This window comes from Spermophilus citellus (genome assembly GCF_964194105.1).
Source record: "Spermophilus citellus genome assembly, chromosome: 17".
NCBI lineage: Eukaryota > Metazoa > Chordata > Mammalia > Rodentia > Sciuridae > Spermophilus > Spermophilus citellus.
Genome location: NC_138199.1, coordinates 56,064,861 through 56,090,865, shown reverse-complemented (window position 1 = coordinate 56,090,865; position 26,005 = coordinate 56,064,861). Strand labels below are relative to the sequence as shown.

The 26,005-nt window shown below is 47.3% G+C and overlaps 1 protein-coding gene across 1 annotated transcript; it reads right to left on the bottom strand.

The window, feature by feature from the left end:
• Nucleotides 1-18,029: 18,029 nt before the first annotated feature.
• On the bottom strand, nt 18,030-18,682 carry LOC308636638 (large ribosomal subunit protein uL30m-like). The gene has a single exon (XM_081272217.1). It carries the CDS (start codon nt 18,601-18,603, stop codon nt 18,145-18,147), a length of 459 nt encoding a protein of 152 aa, XP_081128343.1. The 5' UTR covers nt 18,604-18,682; the 3' UTR covers nt 18,030-18,144.
• Between the last annotated feature and the right edge of the window lie 7,323 nt (nt 18,683-26,005).

Sequence of the window (26,005 nt, the reverse complement as noted above, 5' to 3'; positions counted from 1 at the left end):
AGAGGTGCTTAACCACTGAATCACATCCACAGTGCTTTTTTATATTTTATTTAGAGACAGGGTCTCTCTGAGTTGCTTAGGGCCTTGCTAAATTGCTGAGGCTGGCTTTGAACTTGCCATCCTCCTGCTTTGGCCTTCCAAGCTGCTGGGATTACAGGCATTCCCCACCACCACTGCCACCGCCAGATACCAAGTCCTTAATTTGAACCACCACTGTCCAATAAAAACAATGTATGCCACATGTGTAATTTTACATATTCTAGTAGCCACACACGAGATCAGGAGGAACAGATGAAAAAGGAAAAATATTGGGCTGGGGATGTGGCTCAGCGGTAGCACGCTCGCCTGGTATGCGTGCGGCCCAGGTTCAATCCTCAGCACCACATACAAACAAAGATGTTGTGTCCGCCGATAACTAAAAAATAAAATATTTAAAAAAAGAAAAAGGAAAAATATATATCTATATATTCCCTCCCCCCAGTACTGGGAATTGAACCCAGAGTGTCTCTAGGACTGAGCTACATCTACCAGCCTATTTCTTTCTTTTCTTTCTTTAATTTTTGAGATTGTCTCCAGAATTACCCAGGATGTTCCTGACTTGCACTCCACCTGCCTCAGTATCCCAAGTAACTGGGATTAGCAGGATAGCACCAAGTACTGCTAATTTTAATATATTTTATTTAACCAAATACATCCCGGGGCTGGGGATGTGGCTCAAGCGGTAGCGCGCTCGCCTGGCATGTGTGCGGCCCGGGTTCGATCCTCAGCACCACATACCAACAAAGATGTTGTGTCCGCCGAGAACTAAAAAATAAATATTAAAAATTATCTCTCTCTCTCTCTCTCCTCTCTCACTCTCTTGAAAAAAAAAGAGTTAACCAAATACATCCCAAACCTGTGATCAATATGAAAATATTAATATTTCAGCCACATATAGTGGCACATGCCTGTCATCCCACCAGCTCAGGAGGCCAAGACAGGAGGATCAGGAGTTCAAAGTCAGAAACTTAGTGAGACCTAAGCAATTTAACAAGTCCTGGTTTCCAAATAAAATATAAAAAGAGCTAGGGATATGGCTCAGTAATTAAGGTCCCTGCATTCAATCTCTGGTACCAAAAAATAAAATTAATATCTTATGTTCTTTGTTTTGATACCAAGTCTTCAAAACGCAGTACACATTTTATGCTTAATAGCACATCTTCATTTGAACACTAAATTTTCACCAAAATTGTTGGACTCTATTTCTTTTTTTTCTTTCTGATCTTTTTTAAATTTCATAAAATTTACAGTAGAAAATGTAGATTTAGGGGGCTGGTGTTGTGGCTCAGTGGTAGAGCACTCACCTAGCATGTGTGAGGCCCTGAGTTCAATCCTCAGCACCACATAAAGATAAATAAATAAAGGTATTGTGTCCATATACAACTAAAAAGTATTTAAAACAAAAGAAGAAGAAAATGTAGATTTAGACATCTGAGTTACACCAAACATTCGTAAAATTTTCCTAATATGTAAGTTGAATATTTGTTCTAAAAACTTTATATTTAAATTAATCAAATTAATATAAAATAGTAAACTCAGCTCTTCATTCTCACTAGCCACATTGCAGTAGCTCAATAGCCTAGAGGCTGGTGGCAACTATATTAGACAGCCCAGCTTCAAAACCTTTCAGCCATGCAGTGGCACATGCTGTAGTCCCAGTGACTTCGGAGGCTGAGGCAGGAGGATTGCAGGTTCAAAGCCAGCATCAGCAACTTTTTGAGGCCCTAAGTTAGTGAGATTCTGTCTCAAAATAAATAAATAAATAAATAAATATATAAATAAGGCTGAGGATGTAGCTCAATGGTTAGGCACCTCTGGGTTTAATCCTCAGTCCAAAACAGACAAACTAAAACCCTCCCAGGCCTAATATCCCTGTTCCCACCAGCCGATAACAGCAAAACTAAGGTGATAACTCAGCACCACCACCATAGTTTCTCTGAGAGAACTCTAAATGACCGTGCTTCCCTCCTACCCCAGTATGCAACATTCACCAAATACCAGCCTTCTCCCTAGGGGATTGTCTTCCCCATTTCCTTCCTGCTCCATGGAGAACCCTGCTGGACCTGGTCCTTCCCATGTACCTGTTCTTGTTGCTGCTGCTGCTGCTCAGCCATTAGCCACCTCCTCCGGTCCAAAGCCATCTGTCGGCGCCGGGCTTCCCAGTGGTAGGCACTACTCATGATGGTGGGATGGTGGAAGCCCCAACAGGGAGGGGGGGCAGGCAGCCCAGGACAGTGCCCCCACCACCTCTGTCACCTCCTACCCCAAATGCATTGCCTATAACCACAACCACCTCACAATGTGGCCACTGCCAGGGCAACTGGGCAGGTCCCCCGCCCTGCCTTGGTGGGGGGTTGTTCTTCTGAAGGCTCCTGGTAAACACCTGTAAGTCTGCTAACTTCCTTTCTTTCTCTCCAGGGTCCTGAACAGATAGAAGACACTTTCCCATCTTAGTGTGAAGTCTCAGTGGGCCCCAGGAACAATTCTGCAGGGAAGTCTCCTCATTTTTCTTTCTGTCTTTTTTTTCCCCCACTTCTCCTGAGGGGTTTCCAGCAGCAACCACTGGCCCTCTGTTGACCCTCTCTCCCTCCAAAGTCTCTGAAATTACTTTTCCTCACTCCTTTGTCTCTTCTTCCTCACTCTCCCCCTTCCATAAATGTCTGTGTTGAGTCAAGATAAAAGAAAATACAAAATCCACTAACCTTCACTGAAGGGTGGAAAGCAACCTTTGTATCAGATCAGCTCCAAAGAACCTGTTAATCCTAGCTGTGTAGTGGAGTTACCTTGGACTTTGGTATTAAACAGATTCAAATTCAATCCTGCTCTGTCACATATTTGCTGAGGGGACTTAGACAGACCACAGTCTTGGAGGCTTCCCTGTGAAGGTTATTGGTTGACCTCAAGGAATGCCTGGAAATACCAGCTCTCATAGTGGGGCATCCAAATATGAACAGCTGATAGGGACTTCACAGCTCTGCTATGGGTGCAGAGGGATGCTGAACCTTTTTGTATCTTTTTCTCCTTTGGTAAAACAGTTGCTGGTTCCTTCTCCCAGCACCAAGGAGTGTTGTTGTTTGCAACAATAGGTTTATGAGAGTTGCCAGATGCAATAGATGAAATAGAAGCTAGTTACTGGATATCTATCTTCACAGCACATTTATATTCATATAAAATAACTCTAAAAATATTGCAATGGAGGGCTGGGGATGTGGCTCAAGCGGTAGTGTGCTCGCCTGGCATGCGTGCGGCCCGGGTTCGATCCTCAGCACCACATACCAACAAAGATGTTGTGTCCACCGAGAACTAAAATAAATAAATAAATAAATTCTCTCTCTCTCTCTCTCTCTCTCTCTCTCTCTCTCTCTCTCCCTTTCCTCTCTCTAAAAGAAAAAAAAATATTGCAATGGAGAGCCAGGTGCAGTGGAACATGCCTGCAGTCCTAGCTCCTGAAGAAACTGAGGTCTCAAGTTTGAGACCAGACTGGGCAATTCTGTGAGAACTTCTTTCAAAATAAAATAAAAAAGGGGGCTGGGGATGTGGCTCAAGCGGTAGCCCGCTCACCTGGCATGCGTGCGACCCGGGTTGGATCCTCAGCACCACATACCAACAAAGATGTTGTGTCCGCCGAAAACTAAAAAAAATAAATATTAAAATTCTCCTCTCTCTCTCTCTCTCTCTCTCTAGGAAAAAAAAATAAAATAAAACAAAATAAAATAAAAAGGGTTGGGGATGTAGCTCAATGCTAGAGTGCTTGCCTAGCATGAGTGAGCCCTGGGTTTAATCCCCAGTATGGCCAAAAATAAAAAAATAAATTTAAAAAATCTGTAAAACACAGGACTCAATGGAGACTTTTTTTATTATAAAATTTCACAATGTCTAACATGTCATGGCATTATTGTTTTCTGTACCCCTAAGAAAGCAAAGAAGACAGACTCTGTCCCATAATGGCAGCACAGCTTTCTGGGGCATCAAACATAAGATGCATCCTGTTTTCTGACATGTAAAACTATGAAAGTGGGGGGCGCGGGGAATGTTCATCTTCGGATAAAACCAGACACCATCATGGAGTGTAGCCACCTGATCTAGTGGCTCTGAACAGGAAGGCTGGGCTTTGAGCCTCGGTCTGTCCACCACCTGGTGTCCTTGACTTTCTCTCTCTAGACCCTGGTTTTATCATGGGACAGGTAAGCAGAAAATGGATAAATGCCCTTCTGGCATGGACTGCCTTTGCTGCTCTCTGCTGCCCCCACTGCTGAGAAAAGGGAATCGCATCTCGATGGCACAGCTCCCCTAGGGGTGGTGAAGCTCAAATAAAGGCACCAGCGGACCCCCTTATTTTAAGAACTAGACCAAGCTCTCCATGTTTGGCCCTCAGCACCCACGTGTCCAGCTTCTTGAATCGGTTCCCCCCACAGCTGAGGTGCGCTCGGTTCCATCCTTAGTATCTTGAGGGAAAAAAAAAGTGCCTGACATTCATAATTGAGTGCCCACCGTGTGCCAGCCAATCACCTTCAGCAACTGTCCCAAGAAACAAATAAAAAAGACTGTGTATTTTACTCAGTGGTAAAATGCCACTTGGTTCAATCCCCAGCACCAAACAATAAATCTTTTCTTCTAGGTTTTTGAAATCTATACTACATTATTGTTATTCATAGTCACCCTACTTTTCTTTTCTTTTTCTTTTTTTTTTTTTTAAAGAGAGAGGAGAGGGAGAGAGAGAGAGAGAGAATTTTTCAATATTTATTTTTTAGTTTTCGGCGGACACAACATCTTTGTTTGTATGTGGTGCTGAGGATCGAACCCGGGCCGCACGCATGCCAGGCGAGCGCGCTACCGCTTGAGCCACATCCCCAGCCTGTCACCCTACTTTTCGATGGCATGTTTTTCTTTCTTTTTTTTTAAAGGACTCTCATTTTCATTTTACATCAGACCCCACAAATTATGTAGGCAGTCATGGAGTCAGTCTATATATTGTTGCAAGACCCGAGTAATTATCTAGATAGAACAGTTGCAGTCCTATCTCAAAACACAAAGATAATACCAAGTGGGTCAAAACTTCGAAGTGGAAAAAAATGGAACTATAGGGCTGAGGCAGTAACTTATTGATAAACTGCTGAACTAGCATACCCAAAGCCCTGAGATCAATCCTTAGTATAGGAAAAAGAAAAAATCTAGGGGGAAAAACTGAGAAAATTCACTTTAACAGGAAGGTTTTTTAATGATGTCTCAAACTTCAGAAAATATGCAAGAAAAGAATAATTATTTGACTGCACTAACACACACACACACACACACACACACACACACACACCAAAATCTCCATAAGGGGTGGGGGTTGTGGCTCAGTGGCAGAATACTTGCCTCTCACTTGTGAGGCACTGGGTTGGATCCTCAGCACCACACGAAAATAAACAAAATAAAGATATTGTGTCCATGTATAACCAAAAAAAATATTTTTTAAAAATCTCCATAATAAAAACTTAAAATAACACACAAGATAACAAAGGTACTATTTTTTTTAAAGAGAGAGTGAGAGAGGAGAGAGAGAGAGAGAGAGAATTTTTAATATTTATTTTTTAGTTCTCGGGGGACACAACATCTTTGTTGGTAAGTGGTGCTGAGGATCGAACCCAGGCCGCACGCATGCCAGGCGAGCACGCTACCGCTTGAGCCACATCCCCAGCCCCAACAAAGGTACTAAATTAAGAAAAAAATTACAATATATACAACAGAAAAAGTATCTTTCTAAAATATAAAGATCTCCCAGAAATAATTATAAAAGACAAACTGCATTTAGGAAGGGGAATGCACAAAGGCCCAAAACAGACAGTATATATACACACACACAAGAGCAGTTCTTAAGCAAATATGAAAATTAGGGCTGGGGTTGTGGCTCAGCAATAGAGTGCTTGCCTAGCATGGGAGAGGCCCTGTGTTCAATCCTCAGCACCACATAAAAATCAATAAAATAAAGGTATTGTGTCCAACTACAACTAAAAAATAAATATTTTTTTAAATTAAATAAAAAATGGGCTCAGTTTAGCTCAGAGGTAGAGCATTTGCCTAGCATGCACAAGACCCTATGTGATAGAGAAAGATGAATGGAAAAAAAAAAAAAAAAAGCCAGGCAAGGTAGAACAAGAAGTAAGAATGCCCAGGACAGGCAGGGGGAGATTCTGTAAGATGGATATTATTCCTATTTTGCAGAAGAGAAGTGGCTTTTTCTGGCATGCACTTAACAAATTCCTACACACTCTGCATTTCCCCTTGTAGCTTCATAAGGAGCCTACTTAGAGAAGTGTTATCATCCCCGCTATACAGTATTAAAAAATAAAGACTCTGGGTACAGTGTTTCACACTTGTATCCCAGCCACTTAAGAGGCTGAGGCAGGAGGATCACAAGTTCAGGGCAGCATAGGGAACTTAGCAAGACCCTGTTTCAAAATAAAAACTAAAAAGGGCTCCGGATGTGGCTCAGTGGTGAAGCACCCTTAATTCAATCCCCACACACAAATAAAACAAAAAGTGAAGACACCCCACTCCATGTAGTTAAAAGAAACCTAGGACCAAATTCTGATGGTGTTTCATATTAGCTGTGTGACCTTGACCAATTGCTTAGGTTTTCTGAGCTGACTTCTTAGCCTATGAAGTGAGCCTGCTAAAGATAAGTGAGTCATATGTGTAATATTAAATTATCCAGAAGGCACGGATTTTGTGTACAATTAAGGAAGATTTTATTTTTTTTTTTTTGGATATTGGTGGTAATTATAGCAATATATTCATTTGTGTGTGTGTGTGTAAGAGAGAGAGAGAGCGCGAGCGCCCTTCTTATGGAAGGCGTCCTAAAGGAGGAGAATTCCAAACGGAGTTCTCTCTGCCATTAGGAAGTGACTGGGAGCTGGGGTTGTAGCTCAGTTGTAGCTTGCCTAGCATGTGTGAGGCACTGGTTTCGATTCTCAGCATCACATAAAAATAAAATAAAGGGGGGAAAAAAGGGACTGAGCCGGGCACTACAGCGCACCACTGCAATACCAGCAACTCAGGAAGTCAAGCCAGGAGGATCCCAGTGTGGGGCCAGCCTCAGTAATTGAGCGAGGCACTCAGCAACTCAGTGAGACCCTGTCTCTAAATAAACTACAAAAATAGGGCTGGGGATGTGGCTCAGAGGTCGAGTGCCCCCGAGTTCAATTCCTGGTACAAAAAAAAAAAAAAAAAAAAAAAGATTTAAAAAAAGAAGAGCTGAGGATGTAGCCCAGCCACCAGGTGAGAACCAGGGAGAAACGAAACCTCGTCGGGCAGAGGCAGCTGTAGGGGACCAAGCTCTGGACGACGATCATTTTTACAAGCGCCAATAGGCACAGGTTCTGCAGCTGTGGGGAATCCCTCCCTCTGCCCTGCGGGGGCTCGCCCCACCTGAAGAGCTTGCTGCCTTCTCGCGCTGTCAGCCACCAGCCTTCCCCCTTGCAGAGAGGACCTCCGGACCGCCCTGACTCAGAACAAGCCTCTCCCAGAAGGGTCAGGTCCGAAGCTGGTCTTCCTCTCCGCTGGCAAAGAACAAATTAAAACCATGCAGTCAGGGCTGGGTTGTGGCTCGCCTAGCACGCGCGAGGCCCTGGGTTTGATCCTCGGCACCACATAAAAATAAATAAATACAAAGAAATCATCAAGAATATCTTAAAGGATTGGAATTATAAAAACAACAATAACAATTATAAAACAACAACAACAAAACATACAGCCTGGGGGGTGTTTTGTAAATGTCTCCCAACGGCGTAAATTGGGAAAATTGGGCCCTCTCACAGCTCTCTCTATCTGCCCAGTCCCACTCCCCCGGACCCCCAGAGTTCTGTTTTGTCAGTGGGTGGGAGCGAGAGAGGAAGTCCCTGGCGGTAGCCACGCCTCCCTGGGGAAGGGGCGGGGCATGCAAAGTAGGGGAGAGCTGCTCAGCCCCGGAACGCCGGAGCCACGACGGACTGTTAAAATTCCTAGTTCCAGGTGGGGCCAATAGTGAAGCTGCACATGGGCCCAGTGGATCCCGTGTGAGTCCGAAAGAGACACGGGGAAAAGAGAGTAGGAGTAGGCATGGCGGCGCTCACCGCGAGTTGAAAGTGAGCGAGCGGAGGGCGGTGAGGGCGAGGGGCGAGTGGCACGGTATCGCTTCTCGGCCTTTTGGCTAAGATCAAGTGTAGTATCTGTTCTTATCAGCTTAATATCTGATACGTCCTCTATCCGAGGACAATATATTAAATGGATTTTTGGAGCAGGGAGTTGGAATAGGAGCTTGCTCCGTCCACTCCACGCATCGACCTGGTATTGCAGTACTTCCAGGAACGGTGCACCCCTCTGGGGGGAACATAAATACTGGTTTAAAAGTCAGAGTCTATACTGCCCCTTAAAGCTTTCTTGTTTAAGCTAAATTTCCTCTAACCTGGTCTTTATTCAAGTCTTTGTTTCTCCCCAAGATTGTTTTTTCAGGGTCGGGTTTACTTGTCGGTCTCTCCTGCCTTCCTGCTCCCCTTCACTTTGTTGAAAAACTGGACTCTTTCAACTATGGTTTTCAGCTTTGTCTTTGACCATCATGTCCCCTTTGCGTTGCACACCTAGATTGCTACAGTGCGTTCCAGGAGGGATTGTCCTGATTTTTAAGGCTCACATAGCAAATTACTATTCGCCTGTTAGGTCTGTGCTAAATTAAACACGAAGCCCACTGGAGACCCAACAACACCAGAGGCTGAGGCAGGAGGATCCTAAGTTTGAGGCCAACATCAACAGCTGAACAAGGCCCTAAGCAACATGGTGACAGCCTGTCTCAAAATGAAAAGCAACGAGCTGGGGATGTGACTCAGTGGTAAAGTGTCTGTGTTCAATCCCCAATACCAAATAATAATAATAAATGAGTCCAAGAAGATCCACCTGGAACCTGGGCAAAGGTCTTGTGCTATTTAACTCAGTTGTGTATTGCTGGTACCTGGGAATTGCACTTGATTGCGGTGACTGGGTGATGACAAAGATGTCAGTGCCCTCAAAAGTTGTATTCCCTACAATGTTAAAGAAAAATTATATTCCTGATACCTGTACAAGATGGCCGGGCCAGTTTGTTAAGATTCCAAAGGGGCTGTGGTGATAGATAGGTACAGGTACGTAAGGGGAATTGAAAAAGAGAGAGAGAGATTTTTTACTGGAAATGAGCAGATGCTGCCTGCTTTCTGAATAAACGCTGAGGCTCTGGCTCAGCAGTAGCACACTTGCCTGGCATGTGTGAGGCACTGGTTCAATTCTCAAAACCGCATTGTATAAATAAATAAAGGTCTATGACAACTAAATATTTAAAAAAAAAAAAAAAAAAAAAAGGAAGCCAAAGGTAGAGGCTGAAGTTTTCAGTGGTTTTTTTTTTTTTTTTTTTTTTTTGTAACATGGATTGAACCCAGGGATGCTTAACCACTGACCACATCCCCAGTCCTTTTTTATATTTTATTTAAAGACAGGGTCTCACTAAGTTACTTAGGGCCTCCCTATTTTGCTGAGGCTGAGATTGAGATTGAACTCAGGGGCACTCGACCACTTCTGCTCCCCAATCCCACCCCAATCCCAACCCCAGCCCTCATCCCCAGCCCTATTTTTCTATGTTGATGATCCTCCTTTCCTCAGCCTCCCAAGCCTCTGGGATAACAGGATGTGCCACAGGGCCTGTCTGAGGTCTTCCTTTCTGGCAAACCTATTCCTACAGTTTGAACTCAGGGATGGAAAATGCACCCTGCTTGACCTTTTTGTGTAAGTAATATTAAAATGAACATTATCTAAGCAAAATTTTAATGACATTCTCCATACATTTACTGAAGGCCTCGCAAGAGGTCCAAAATATGTGGAAGCAGGAGGAGGCTGCAGGTTAGAAAGATTAAGAAGAGCTCATCTGAAGCCACCCTGCAGTGCCAGTGGGGTGTCGTCCACATGGACACCTCAGTGCCTGAAATAAAGGAAAGTAGAAACTCAGGGAGGAGAAGGGAATTGCCAGAGGGGATTAGGACAGGCTGGGGCTTCTTGAAAGCAATGTGCAGAGGTGGCTGAAAATTTGAAGGAAGTGAAGGGGGGGCGGTCATCTCAACAGAGGAGCCAATGGTAGAATGGTTCTCTCTAGAAAACTTACCCTTTATGAAGGACTGAGCTGACATTGACATGCAGGAGCCTGAGGAGCTACCAGAGGCAAGAGAAGATGGAATTGATTCCTTCTGTGTCCTTGTTGGAGGGTGGTTTTTGGCCTCCCAGCCAAGTCCTTACCGAGTACAAAAGACAACTCCTGGGCCCTGTAGACACATTAAGGGGAGATGGCCCCAGTCCCAAAAAGAATATCAAGACTAAGAAGCAAGATTCCAGGCTTGGGTTCAGGGCTTTTTGAGAAGCAGAATGGGGGCCTTGACTGCAATTAAGAGGTATTTAAGGCAGATGTTCCTCAGAGCGTAATAGGCACTGAGCCCCAAATTGGGGTTCCTCTGTGCTGGCGGACCTCTCCCTCCCTGCAGGCTCCCGAGAGAACCCCAAATTGACATATCCCCACTGCATCCTTGTAGAATGTACCACCATTTTGTTGTGGGCCAATCACTCAGAAAACACCCTCAGTCTGAATTCTGCCCAAATTGGAGAGTCTTTATGTAGCCAGCTGGTGACTGCTCCCTGCAGGACCTGTCTCTGCCAGGAACAGTGCCGGGTCCGAGTTCTCTGGGGTTTATAAGGGGGAAAGAACCATATCCTCGAAATGTAGGTGCAGACAAGCAAGCAGGACACAGAAGCTACAGTTAGCAGTCAGCCAGCCAATGCATATAACCACATCCTTCTTCTGAACACAACTAGTACAGAAACAATTTCTACTTAAAATAAGTTATATGACTAGGGTTAAATCTAGGTCACTATGGCGGAACTTCAAAATGGAGTCACTGGAGCTAAGTTCTTTTAAGTACTATTTCTTTTTTTCAACATTTGTTTAGATGTCAACGGACCTTTATTTTACTCATTTATTTATATGCAGTGCTGGGAGTCAAACCCAGTGCCTCACCCATGCCAGGCAAGGGCTCTACCGCTGAGCCCCAGCCCCTTAAGTATGGCCAGGATACCTTAACATTACTTATCCTGTTATCCTACCTTGTCTTATCTATTAATATCCTACATGTTATAGGGTGCTTACTGAGCCGAGCCATGATCTAAGTTGGGCTATAACAATTTAAGAAAATCAGCCACGAACTGTGTTAGGACACCTGTCCTCATCTCATCCCTCCTGAAGTTTGGAGTCCTATAAGGTCTTGCCATAGATCAGTGTGGGAGGCCAACCTTACACGTGACTGACTTACACTCCCCCGCTGGGTGCTGAGGCTCTGTCACAGAAATGTGGCACCCTTCTTGGGTGCGAGGGTCGGTGTCCTCTGCATGGGTGTGTCTTGCTACAGCCCTGTGGGTGAAGCTACGCTCACCTGTTCCTTTGTAATAGAACCCCTTGCCCTGTTTAGGATAGAATCTTCCATGGAAGTGCCTTGTGTGTGTCCCCTTCTCTTACTGTGCCCTTGGGTGTGGCCTACCCAGGTGTCAGTCAACCTGCTGACAGTGGACATCATGAAGATAGACTCAGCCCCCTGAGACCTGACCCTTGCCTCATTTGAATAGCTTCTCCTCAATAAAAGGGGTCAGCACGTGCTCTTGCTCTCTCTCTTTCTGCTGACCCTTAAGGTCAGAGGAGCCATCACAGTGACCCCAAAGTGTCTCTTGTGTGGTTATTTCGTGCAGCCCAGTTAGCCCAGTTTAACTAGAGTGACCCCCGAGCCTTTTAGTCACGAGAACAGAAACCCGGCGGATCAGTGTCGGGGAACGAGGGCCAGGGAGGCCCTGTGGGTTTGGTGATTGCCTGTGAGCTTTGAGGAAATCCTGACCAGGGCATAGTGGACTAGAAGACAGACTAAGGGGCAGCGTGGCTGCAGGGACAACCATGTGGACATTTCTTCTTTCTTCTTCTTCTTCTCCTTTTTTTTTTTTTTTTTTTTTTGACAGAAGGGATTGAAGTCAGGTGCACTTACCCACTGAGCCACATCCCCAGACCTTTTAATTTTTGTTTATTTTGAGACAGGGTCTCACTAAGTTGCTTAGGGCTTCACTAAGGCTGGCTTTGAACTCCTGATCCTCTTGCCTCAGTCTCCCAAGTCTTTGGGATCACAGGGCCTGTGCCACTATACCAGGTCATGTGGACATTTCCGTTGGGCTTCTGTCTCAAAATTCAAAAGCCATAAAAAAAAAAAATTCAAAAGCCATAAAAGAAAAATGTAAATTGACTATTTTTTTCTTTTATATCGATGACAAGCTAGGTGTGGTAGAGCACGTCTGTGATCCCAGTGGCTCAGGAGGCTGAGGCAGGAAGATCACGAGTTCAAAGTCAGCCTCAACAAAAGCACTGAGCAACTCAGTGAGACCTGTCCCTAAATATAATACAAAATAGGATAGGGATGTGGCTCAGTGGTCGAGTGCCCCTGAGTTCAATCCCTGGTATGTCCCCACCCAAAGAAAAAAATCCATGGCAAAAAAAGAAAATAGAACACATGGGCAGATAATAAAAAATATAATAAGTAAGTAACACATTGATAAAAAATATTATTTTGCACATAGAAAAAGAATGTAACTTTCTAATATGTGAATAGATCCTAGATGGGTGTGGTATAACATACCTCTAAGCCCAGAGACTCTAGAGATTGAGGCAGGAAGATCATAGGTCTGAGGCCAGCCTCAACAACTTAGTGAGGCTCTAAGCAATTTAGTGTCTGAAAAAGGGGAAGGACAGGGAATGTGTCTCAGTGGTGAAGTGCCTCTGGTTTCATTCTCCACTACCAAACAAACAAAAAACAAAACAAAAAAAAAGCACCTATGGGGCTGGGGCTGGGGCTCAGTGGTAGCGCACTCACCTGGCATGTGTGAGGCACTGGGTTCGATTCTCAGCACCCCGTATAAATAAATAAAATAAAGATCTATCAATAATTTTTAAAAAGCACCTAGAGATAATAATAAACGACAAAATGCACGTTAGGAAAAATAAAATGGGCAAAGGCCAAGCATGGAAAGTTCACAGGAAAGAAGAAGAGATTCTAAAGCAGATATATAAAATTAAATAAAAACTCCACTGAAAGGCAAATTTTCCCCTCAGGAATTGGCAATTTTCCAAAAATGTGATATCGTGCCTGCTGGTGAGACCGGGGCAACATGCACCGCTTCTCAATTTTCACTGTGCCCTTGGAGTCGGTGTCCTGCAACAGAAATTCCCAAATCTCTAGCCTGGTGCTGCAGCGCTGAGGAGGTCACAGGCACCCAGAGGAAGCCTCCCTAACATCATGTGCTTCTGTTGCCATCTCTTGAGGTGATCTGGTCTGTGCACACATGGGACAATCACGGTAAACCTCACGGCTGATCATGAACCAGAAAGTGGAGTCCCTAGTTTGCAAAGAGAGATATTCCATTCCAACGACCTGCACCCTCATGCCTACAATCCCGCACACCCCCTTGTCAGGAAAACCAAATCAGTGAGCAGAAGGCAGCCTGATGCACACAGAACTAAACAGGAATCATGGGATGGGGGAAGCCCACAGAGTCCCAGTCATACCAGTATATTTGCGAATATGCTATACAGCCATGTGTCTATATTTCTATCTTGGGAATTGTCTTTTACCTTTTTAGAGGTACTGAGGTCCAAACCCAAGGGCCTCACTCATGCTGGGCAAGCACTCTACCACTTAGCTACATCATCCCCATCCGCACATTTTCTACGTACATTACAAAAGATAACGAATGGCATGAAACAAAGAAAGCCAGGCAAAGCGGGACATGAAGTAGAATGCCCACGACGGGCGGGGGCAGGTGGTGCACAGCACTGTAAAGTGGACATTATTCCTATTTTACAGATGAGAAGTGGCTTTCTCCGATGTACACTTAAGAGATTCCTATTCGCTCCTGTTTCCCACATAGCTTCAAAAGTAGCCTACTTAGATGCTGAGGGCCATTACCAAGTAGGAATGACGCATCGAAATTTCCTTGCCAGAGTACCCCATGTTAATTTCGCTGTTGACCTTGCATGTGTGTTTGAGAAAGGTGACCCTGCTCAACGACCAGGGTGGATCCAGGATTAGGGTGTGTCCTGCAGTTTGAGGAAGTATCCCGCTCCTTGGGTTTAGGGCGTTCCCAGTTTAAGACCTTGGGTTTTAGGGAAGTTCGATGTTGAGGATTATTGCTGCTGGAAATAGGGCGTTCCTGCTACCTGAGCTCCCGTTGAGCTCTCCTGAGATTCAGAGAGCATTTTGGGAAAAAAGCCTCGTGGAGTAGGTGAATTGGGTGGCAGCAGAACTGGGATTGCCCCAGAACGTGTGTGGAGGCCGGTGTGAGTTCGGGAATAAAGAGTTGCTGTTTGAATCTACAAAGCTGTGTGGTGGCTCGTGATTCTGTGCCCAGCCAAGACTGCGGCACTTAGAGAAGTGTCATCATCACCCCCACTATACAGTTAAAAAACGAAGACACCGGGTGCAGCGGCACAAGCCTGTAATCCCAGCAACTAGGGAGGCTGAGGCAGAAAGGTTTGCAAGTTCAGTCCAGCATCAGCAACTTAGCAGGACCCTGTCTCAAAATAAAAAAAATAAAAAGGGCTGGGGATGTGGCTCAGTGGTACAGTACCCTCAGGTCAATCCCCCCTGTAAAAAAAGAAAAAGAGAACAAAAAACATGAAGACACCCCACCCCATGTAATTAAAAGAAGCTTGGGTTCAAATTGTGTGACCTTGCTGCATATTACCTGTGTGACATTGGTCAATTGTTTAGGCTCTCTGAGCTAAGTTCTCAGCCTAAGACAGTGCTGCCTGCTAGAGATACATGAGCCACGTGTGTAATATTAAATTATCGAGGCGGCACGTTCTCTGTGTTCAATTTAGTATGATTTTATTTTTTGGATGTTGTCAGGAATTACAGAAATATATTCATTTTTTTTTGGGGGGGGGTGGTACTGGGGATGGAACCCAGGGCCTTGTGCATTCTAGACAAGCACACTACCACTGAGCTACATCCCCAGCCCTACAGCAATATATTCACAAATACCTAATTATTACATTCAACAAATAACATCACAACACAAGTACCTCAGTGGACTTTAATTTTATGTGGTGCTGAGGGTCGAACCCAGCCCCCCCCGCCCCCCCCGCATGCCAGGCCAGCGGGCTACCCCTTGAGCCACATCCCCAGCCTGAAACCAAGCACCTTAGAACAGGCTTCATTTCACATATCTCAACTGCCCCCACCGTGACCCAGGTACCATTGAGTCTGGGTCTGCTGTCCTGTCCTAGCTGTGAAGCATAGGGTGTGCACAAGTAACCTACCTGTGAGCCAAATCTTCCTCAGATCAAGGCAGTATCTAAAAGCATGGATCAAAAGACTGGGGACATAGTAGTTTTGAAAGGAAAAAAAAAAAAAAAAAAGAGGGGAGATCAAGTTTAGTATCTTAAAATAATATCTATTTACCTTGATAAATCCAAAACCTCGCTTGAACACCACACAGATGTAAAATCCACATTTGAACACTGTATTTTACACTCACAGCACCACTGAACTACAAGAAACCACCTTTCCAGGGCTCCATGTGGCCCGTGGTTGCCATTCAGCACTGGTCAGGAGAATGGAGGTGATGATAACAAAGGCGGGGACCAGGGTGGAGTGAAAGGAGCCAGACAGGGGCCTTGAGCAAAGAAACAAACACGCACCCCCCCACCAAAAAAAAAAAAAAAAAAAAAGCCTCGGTAATCAAGATGCATATTTCGATCGTCTTGATACATTGCACTAAAATATTATTTATCTCCATTACTGGAAAGTTTTTAGAGAGGCACTCCCTTAAAATGTTATCCTAGAGGACTTGGCTCTGCCTAAACTCGGCCCTGGACAATAACACCCACCTCACGGTGGAGCGGACTAAAAGATGCAGTACACAGAGAGCACTCAGTTTCTGTTGGCCCTGGCTGTTCCTCAGGCTTTCCGCCTGGCAGGGGGAAAATGACTGACTGAACTTCACTCCTACACCCATGATAGCCTCTTGCTTTTCTGCCATCAAACCAAAGAAACTGAAGAGCTGTAGGCAAAGAGAATGGGAAAGGCAAATGTCGACTCTGCCGCAGAGAGAAACTTTACCCCAGCCCTTCCCCAGAGCATCCCTACTCAGGTGTCCGGCCTTAGCCCCTACACAGCTAGTAGCCTCCTCCACGAGTCTTCTCCGGTTCATTCCCTGGTGCCCATCGCGTCCTCTCCCACGGCTTCCTTCCTCTACCAAGGTTAGCTGAGCACTCTCAACTGCTGGCGTTGACAGGACTAGTACCCGTGAGGGCCACGGCCCTCAAGGGCCTCCCTCATGTTTCGGTGGGGGAGATGAGGAATGGCTCCAAACGGCGGGCGAACGGTGTGCCTGCCGTAAGATAACAGGGTGCAATCAAACGTACAGGATGGATGCCGATTACATTTGAGTGTGGTGAGGAAGGGCCCTTCCTTAAGGAAGACGTCCTGGAGGAGGCGACACCCAAACGGATTTCTCCCTGCGATTAAGAAGCAACTCAGGGAGAACCTATCTCTAAATAAAATACAAAAATAGGTCTGGGGGGTGTGGCTCACTGGTCGAGCGAGTGAACTCATTCAATTCCCGGTACTAAAGGTACAAAAAAAAAAAAAAAAAAAAAGAGCTGGGGATGTAGCCCAGCGACCGGGTGAGAACCAGGGGGAAAGGAAACAGCATTGATTTGAAACCGGTTCTGCAGCTGGGGGGAATCCCCTCCCTCTGCCCTGCGGGGCTCGCCCCACCGGAAAGAGCTTGCAGCCTTCCCCCTTGCAGAGAGGACCTCCGGACCGCCCTGACTCAGAAGAAGCCTCTCCAGACGGGTCAGGTCCAAAGCTAGTCTTCCTCTCCGCTGGCAAAGAACAAATTAAAACCATACAGTCAGGGCTGGGGTTGTGGCTCGCCTAGCACGCGCGAGGCCCTGGGTTTGATCCTCGGCACCACATAAAAAGAAAGAAATAAATAAAAAGAAATCATCAAGAATATCTCAAAGGACTGAAATTATAAAAACAACAATAACAAAACATACAGCCTGGGAGTCTTTTGCGAATGTCTCGCACCGGTGTCCCCGGGGAAAATTGGGCCCGCTCACACCCAACAACTCCTTCCGGCATTCAGCCCCCTCTGACCGCTCAGTCCCAGTCCCCCCCGCCGGGTTCTGTTTTTGTCAGTGGGTGGGCGCCAGAGAGGAAGTCGCGGGGTAGCCATGCCTCCCCGGGTAAGGGGCGGGGCATGCAAAGTAGGGGAGGACTCCACAGCCCCGGAATGCCGGAGCCGCGAAGGACTGTTAAAAATTCCTTGTTCCAGGTGAGGCCAATAGTGAAGCTGCACATGGGCCCAGTGGACCGCCGGGCGAGCCTGAAGGAGACAAGAGAAAAAGAGAGTGGGAGTAGGCGTGGCGGCGCTCACCGCGACTTGAAAGTGGGCGAGAGGAGGGTGGTGAGGGCGAGGGGCGAGTGGCATGGTATCGCTTCTCGGCCTTTTGGCTAAGATCAAGTGTAGTATCTGTTCTTATCAGTTTAATATCTGATACGTCCTCTATCCGAGGACAATATATTAAATGGATTTTTGGAGCAGGGAGTTGGAATAGGAGCTTGCTCCGTCCACTCCACGCATCGACCTGGTATTGCAGTACTTCCAGGAACGGTGCACCCCTCCCGGGGAACCTAACGTCTGGTTCAAATGTTAGACCTGAGGATCAAACTGGCTATGTGTTTCTTACCGGTTCCTTTTTATTTTCTTCCTCCTTTTTGGTTGTCTTGCTCTCAGGTGCTAGGGCGTGCGTCCCTGCCTTCTCTGAGGGGTTTTCATGTGTGCCTACTTTGGTATTTTTCTCCTCAGCCTTAGCAGGGCTATTAAAATCCTCGTGTCTCTCTTTTTTTTTCTTTTTTACATCTTAAAGACTTTAATGAAAACATTTTCTCACCAACTTTAAATAAAGATAATTTGCACTTTTTAATCTGATGCGGCAATGGTGTCAGGACTTAACTGCTTCCTGCTCCACAGGCTTTAAAGATGCCACTGCACTACTAACTCCCCAGTGCTCTTGAGGCAGGTGGAAGACATATTCTCTTCTGTTGGAAGTCCTTGTGGCAGCTTCAGGGGCTGGATTCTTATCAAATGTTTAACCACTTTCAGTTTTGCATTCACAGAAGGGATATTCTTGTGAACTTGAGGGGTATGTGCTTTTTCTAATCCAAGCATCTTTATTGTATCTTTTTCCCAGTATGGACGTCTTTTTGTACTTTTTATTCTGGTAACGATGCGTAGTTTATGAGGGTGCTGTGGATCCCCACCCTTATATTTTTCATGATCTGCTGGTGAAGGCTGAAATACTTTATCTGGAATTCTTGATTTGGTAAATTTGTGACGAATCCAATCTGTACCAAGGAGAGACTCCACACCTTTTGTCACACTCTGTGGCCTGCCTGGGGGCCTCTGAACTACTGAGCGTGAAATCCCTGCCATAAGCGTAGTGATTGTTCTCTTTAGCAGCAGTGCCTGCTAACAGCGCATCCTGAGGTGCCCCTCCTCCTGTCTCTTTTCCCTTACTCCAATCCAAAGGATTTCAGGAGGAATTGTCGTCCTTTCGGTCTCACTTACTTCTAGTCCTAGCGTTTCCACCCTGGACCCTGGCCAAAGTCACGGGCTATTCAACTCACTGGGAATTACACTAGATTGCGGTGACTTGAGTGACAACAAAGATGTCACCCAGTGCCCTCAGACGTTTTATTACTTCCAACGTTAAACAAAAGTTATATTCCTAATTCTTGTACAAGATGGTGAGGCTGCTTTGTCAAGATTGAAGTGGGGCTGTGGTGATAGATAGGTACAGGGACCACCCCAATGTGGGGTGAGATTGGATTCAACTCCAAGAATAAGTGGAGGTTTGCAGACAAACTGCAGAGGGGCGGGCTGGGTGCAGTGGATGGACAGTTACTAAGAGAAAACACCTGGGGTTGAGGGGGAGAGCAGGGACACATACTCCTAAATAGCAAGGTAGCCTTCCAAGGGTTTAGTCCTTCAAGAAATATTTAGTGGATAGCCACGCATGGCGACCCACACGTGTAATCCCAGTGACTCAGGAGGCTGAGGTAGAAGAATGGAAAGTTCGAGGCCAACCTCAGCAATTTAGCAAGAGCCTATGCAACTAAGCGAGACTCTCAAAATAAAAGAAAAAAAAAATTACTGAAGAGCTGCTATGTGCTCCTCCTACTGAGAAAGGAAACAACAACAGAACACAGGCTCCTCTTCTTTTTGCTGCTCCGGTATGGGACCCAAGGCCTTGCTCCTTTACGCAAGCGCCCCACCGCTGGGCTATATCCTCAGCCCGGGAGTCAGACTCTTCATTCCAGGCGGCAAGTTGTTCTCTCCTGAAATGGGGGTGAAAAGCTGCCATCCATGGGCACCCTGTAGATGAAAAGGGACTATTTGTGATCCTGCCTTCGAGGTTGAACAGATAACAAACATTGGGTTTGATTGGACACCAACAGCGCTTGGCTTCTCGGGAAGATGGTTCCCAAAGGGAACTGCCTCCCATCTAAGGAGGAAGGCTCCAGACCGGGGCTGTGGTGTTGGGTGTGGGCAAGGTGGAGGTGGGCACATGACTTGCGGGGAGAAGCCCACCAGCGTGCTGAGTCTGGGACAGGAATAGTCTCTGAGGGGATGGATATGTGGGGGAAGCACTACAGTAGGGAGGTGCGCAGGCAGAGTAAGGGTTTCAGGGACGGGCCTCTACCCAGATGGGTACCCTCCCAGGGGGCTGGACCAATCGGTGGGGTTGAAAACCGGTTCCTCGGTCCCTGGTCGCCCTGTGCTGTACACCTCTGGATCTTTGCCCAGGCTCTTTTGTCAAACCCCACTGCCCAGATTTCCCTATCACCTGAACGTGTCCTCCCCCCCCCCCGCCCCCGCTGGAAATCTGGACCTGTCTTCAACCTCTCCTGGGGGCCTTCCAGAAGGCCTTCTAGATTCCACCACCAGCCTCCTGTTCCCTTATGCCACTAGGTCTCCAACAAGTTCATCTCTCCAGGTCCCCCTCCTCATCTGATCCTGGTGTTCTAGCCCACTGGGGGAGGTGTCCGGTCGGGGTCCTGTGTGGGAAGCCATTCTCCCACGTGATTGGGCACCTCCCTGTTTGGGTGTGAGGCCTTCTGGCCAAACTGTGTCGGAGCTAATCCCCACCCTCTCCAGGTGCGAGAGCCTGTCCCTGTGGGGGTGTGACTGACCATTGACCCTGAGACCAATCACTGACCCTGACCTTGGAATGCTGCCCCCCTAGACCTTCATTGGATGGAATTTTCCCCTGAATTTCTTGTTCCCCAATAAAAGGCCACTCCCTGGCGTGCTCCCTCTCTCTCACTCCTGCTAGTCCTGAGTAAGCCTTGCTGCCCCACCGGGTGGTTCCAGGCGAGAGCCAGAGGGAGGGCCGTCTCGGACCTGGTCAAAGAAAAAGGTAATGGAGTCTTGTGTGTTTATTTTGATCTCACTAGTTAACTTCTATGCTAGGGACCTCTTGTATGAAACCAGCGTGCTGGTCGCGCGGTGGAGTCCTGGACCGGAGGAGGCCGCCAGAGTGGGGCAGGAACAGCGTCTGGCCCATCTCTACTCCCAGCACCAGGTGCAGGCCCTGGGCGAGTAGGGTGGCTGGGGATTAACAATGGTGTGGGTGTGTTCAGTTGGAAATGGGGGCGTGGCCGGGGTCCCCAAGTCAGGTGGGGGTGGCACCCGGACCCTAGCTCTGCGGTTCAGCCGTGTCTTCCCGGGCAAATCCATTGGCTCGGAAAAAAAGATGGGGAGGCTTATCACTCGGCCTCCTGTGTACTCTGAGGGCCTGCCCGCCCCTTAGTAGATTTCTCTACTGCTTGACACCTCCAGAAATGGCTGGCGAAGGATTGTCCATCCCCAGGACCCCTACTTGACAGTGAACACTCAGAGGGTAGGAGTCCTGTCACCTCTGGCTGTTGGGCCCTGAACCAGTGCGGTCAGCCCAGGACCCAAGAGGATCATAGTGATACCGAAAGCTCCGCCCTTGTCTCCGTTGCCAATTCAATGAGGACAAAGTTTTGAGAAAAAGGAAAAAGTTTTATTAATTTAGCTAGCAAAGGAGAAACACGGGGACTCTCATCCCCAGAGGCTATGACTGTCTCTGCCAGGGGGAACACTGGACTTTTTATAGAAGAATTCAAGGGCTGGGATCCAGAAATTATCTGTAGATATAATCAATTGGTGTCCATCGGGTGTCCTCGAGAAAGTTGTCGCTCCACTTTCCAGATTAGGAGCTTGTTGTTGTTGTAATTTTCTAGTTGAACATGGACACATTACCTTTGTTTTACTTCCTTATTTATTTATTTTATGTGGTGCTGAGGATCGAACCCAGTGCCCCACATGTGCAAGGCAAGTGCTCTAGCACTGAGCCACAACCTCAGCCCCTGTTTGTTTTTATTTTATTGTGGGCAGTGACACTGTTCCAGGAGGCAGTGAGGGCAGTGAAGTGAGCTTGGCCTGGAACAGGGCAAATGTTTTAGTCTTGTTGATAGACCCAGTCTGATTCCCTCTTAAAATTGGGAGCCATCGCGCCACAAAGACATGAAAGGCTAATTTCCGCTTTACTAGAAATGACTGCAAATTCTGAACTTGCTTGGAATGCCTGCCCGTGCCTGTGCCTTGAACTCACCCATGCCTGGTTCTCTCTGGCCAGATAGAAGCCCTCTCTAAAACTTTAGTGAGGCCTCATAAATCTTGGCCTTCCCTGGCCAGATAACGACCCTCTCTGAGGTTCTAATGACCTTCATAAATTCTGATGTTGGGGCTAGAAAAAATGTTAACTAACCTTTGTGTTATGCTCCTCAGAGTTTTGTTATCCGTAACCCCCCCCCCCCCCCGCTTTGTGTAACTTTCTGGGCTATAAAGCTGGGCTGCAAGAAAGATGCAGTGCTGTCTTGTTCCCTTGGTTTTTGTTGGGAGAGGCAGCCCCGCGGGTGGAAATAATATGCTTGCTTTAATTTGATTTTAATTGGAGTCAGTGGTCTTTTCTTTTCATCCTGGTCTAACATTGTTTTCCCTATTGTTAGGGAAGGAAAGAGTTAAGCAGAAGAGGAAGAAAAGGAAGAAAAAGACAGACATGTCATTTTAAAAATAAGCCACGTAGCAGGGTGCGATGGAGCACGCCTGTAATCTCAGCGACTCGGGAGGCTGAGTCAGGAGAATTGCAAGTTGGGAGTCAGCCTCAGCAACTTAGCAAGATCCTGTCTAAAAATAAAAAAGGGATGGGGAGGGGGTTGGGGTTGTGGCTCAGTAGCAGAGCGCTCACTGGGTTCGATCCTTAGCACCACATAATGCCGGGTTTCTGTTCTCGTGACTAAAAGGCTCGGGGGTCACTCTAGTTAAACTGGGCTAACAGGGCTGCACGAAATAACCACACAAGAGACACAGTGACACTTTGGGGTCACTGTGACGGCTCCTCTGACCTTAAGGGTCAGCAGAAAGAGAGAGAGCAAGAGCACCGTGCTGACCCCTTTTATTGAGGGAAGCTATTCAAATAAGGCAAGGGGTCAGGTTTCAGGGGGCTGAGTATCTTCATGATGTCCACTGTCAGCAGGTTGACTGACACCTGGGTAGGCCACACCCAAGGGCACAGTAAGAGAAGGGGACACACACAAGGCACTTCCATGGAAGATTCTATCCTTAACAGGGCAAGGGGTTCTATTACAAAGGAACAGGTGAGCGTAGCTTCACCCATGGGGCTGTAGCAAGACACACCCATGCAGAGGACACCGACCCTCGCACCCAAAAAGGGTGCCACATTTCTGTGACTGAGCACCTCAGCACCCAGTCGGGGAGTGTAACTCAGTCATGTGTAAGGTTGGCCTCCCACAACATAAAAATGAATAAACAAAATAAAGGTATTGTGTACAACTAGGAAAAAAAAAAAATATATATATATATATATATATATATATATATATATATATATTTTTTTTTTTTTTTTTTTTAAAGGGGGTGGGGTGGGGTGGGGATGTGGCTCAGTGGCTAAGGGTCGAGAATTGAGTCTCCAGTACCAAAAAAAACAACAACAAAAAAGTATCTATTGCCTTAGACACCTGCCCCCATCCCCGGCCCAGACCGCCCCAAAGCAAGCAATCCCAAGTTTGAGGTGTTGAGGACCAGGCTGGGGCGAGTGGCGCTGCCTGAGAACTCCCTCCACGCTCTGGATCCCCTAGAAATTCAAGGTTCAGGTGCAGCGAGGGTGGTCGGGATCACCAGGACACCGCGACACGGCGGCGCGCTTTCATCAAAGGCACAAGGACATCCGGCGGACCTCTGCACACAGCGCGACCAGGGCCCAGCATTGAGTGCACGTGGATCTGAGCAAACTCCGCGGGAGTGTATCACAAGGAGAAAACTGAAAGGTCAATCATTTGCGGCGGGAAGCGTTCCATTCCACTGAAGGGGAGCCGGGGACGTCACCCGGGGACGCGAATCATTGGGCAGATGGCCTGAAGAAGCAGGGAAGTACTGAGAAGGAGCCATCCCAAGCTCGGTTTGTCGGGGTTTGGCCGAGCGTGTGGGAGGCTCGATCTCATTCACTGAAGAGTTACTGGTTGAGTGTGAAGTAGGTGCGGGGAACATAACCGAGTTCTGGCTTTCCGGAGCTCCTGGCTCCGACTTGGACTCGGAGTCAGCGGCAGTCGCTGCTCCTCTCTGGTCCCGGTACGTCTGGAAGTGGGAACAGAGCCCGTCCTGGGCTGCCTGGAGACCTGGAAGCGGTCGCCAGGTGGAGGGGGCCCACGGTAGCCACGCCTTTCCGGTGGGGGGGGCGGGGACATGCAAAGTATTGGAGGGCGCCCCCGCCCCTGAACGCCAGAGCCGCTAAGGGCAGCTAAAATTCCTCTATCTAAGTGGGGCCAATCGGGAATCTTCACGGGTCCAGTAGGCCCCATGCGATGCCCAAGGAGACACAGGAAAAAGAGAGTAGGAGTAGGCGAGGTGGTGGTCACCGCGAGTTAAAAGTGAGCCAGCGGAGGACGGTGCGGGCGAGAGGGATTGCCACGGTATCGCTTCTCGGCCTTTTGGCTAAGATCAAGTGTAGTATCTGTTCTTATCAGTTTAATATCTGATACGTCCTCTATCCGAGGACAATATATTAAATGGATTTTTGGAGCAGGGAGTTGGAATAGGAGCTTGCTCCGTCCACTCCACGCATCGACCTGGTATTGCAGTACTTCCAGGAACGGTGCACCCCTCGCCCATTTTCAAGGTTTTCAAAAGCAGTTTAACCGATCTTTGTCTTTCTTTTTGTCTACTCCCTTTTTTTCCCTCTCTTTTTTTATACCTCTCAAAACGCATAGATAGTAGTGGTCTTCACTTTTGGGGGGCGGCTTTGAAAGTGGTGTGCGGGTTTCTAGTTTCTTTCTTGTTTTTTCCATTTTCCTTTCGTTCTTTTGAGACTTAGAGGAGTGTCACGGGTGGTCGGGCTCCTGAGCAAGTGTTCCTCCATTTCTCTGTTCAACAACCACTCGAGCTCATCCCACTGTACCCGCCTACTGTTGCTGCTGGATCTGGCCGACTTTTAGCTCCTGAGCTGCTTGTTCCTATTCTTTTCGTCTATCATAATCCTTTGCTTGACGTTGGGCCTACCCCAGCCAACCACTCCCGTGGTCTGACTCTGGATCTTGTCCTTAACAACTGGTATAAACCATGTCCACTTCTGCTTTGACACTCTCTAACCACCTTCTAGTTGCCACCTTTCACTGTTCTTCCCCTGCCTCCCCTTCCCCTGCCCCCAGGGTCCCTCTATCTCCATTTACCTGGATTAATTTCTTTGCATATATTCTCAGCTCCCTTGCCCCTTTCCTGTTCTGTCATATAAACACAGGAATCCCACCCTTATGACCTCATTTATCCTTAGTCACTTTCTTAAGAGGTCCCAGCTCCAAACACAGCCCCAGTGAGGGGTTTAGGCCCTTACACAGGAATGGGTGTTGGGGCTGGGGGCAGGACATCAACATTCAATCCACAACAAAGAACAACTATAACCCTGGATCCCGCGCACCCTGGAGGTTGACGAAGGGGTGAGTAACTTTGCCCTCACTGACAGGCAGGCACTCTTAGTGCTGCGCAGAGCAGCTAACTCATCTTCTTCTTCCCTACTCCATTCATCTTCCACTTTTCCAGACATCTGTTTCTTACTTTCCTCTCCAACCTGCCCCCCTCTCAGCTGACTGACTACCTTGCTTCCGAAGGAGGAAATCCTGCAGATACAATCAGGAGGCTTCCAGGAGTTCCCAGGGCGTATCCACCCACCTCTTAGATCTGTGACCCCACTCCCACCCCCAGGTGCTGCAGATGAGCCGCCACAGTTCCTGGCAAAGGCCTGCCCTGCACCTGGGCACCCCTCCTTGCCTCTGGCAACTCTCTCCTACTCTCTTCTCCCTCATCATCGATGTTCTCCTTCCGATTGGACTTTTCCCACCAGCATGTAAGTTGTATTATTTCTTTCCTCCTTAACATAAACTCTGCCTACTTCACCCTCTAGCTACCACCCCATCTCTCTTTTTGCAGGAAAATTCCTCCAAATGTTATGGCGCGGTTGCAATAAATCACCGAAAAGCAGGAGCCGGAACCATCTTTATTCACCAGCCGGCAGTCCAGACCCACCAGCTGGCGGGCCAAGGGCCAGGCTGCAAGTCCACACCCTTCGACCCCCTCCTGGGGTTTGAATACACCTTTTATAGTCCAAAACCATATTAATCATAAGTGGCTGTTGCTATGATTCAAAACCACAAACAAGGGCTGGGGATGTGGCTCAAGCGGTAGCGCGCTCGCCTGGCATGCGTGCGGCCCGGGTTCGATCCTCAGCACCACATAC

Bases quoted from the DNA above. Each gene is read 5' to 3' on its own strand.
- LOC308636638 (XM_081272217.1), bottom strand. From the start codon at position 18,603: ATGGCAGGGATTTCACGCTCAGTAGTTCAGAGGCCCCCAGGCAGGCCA.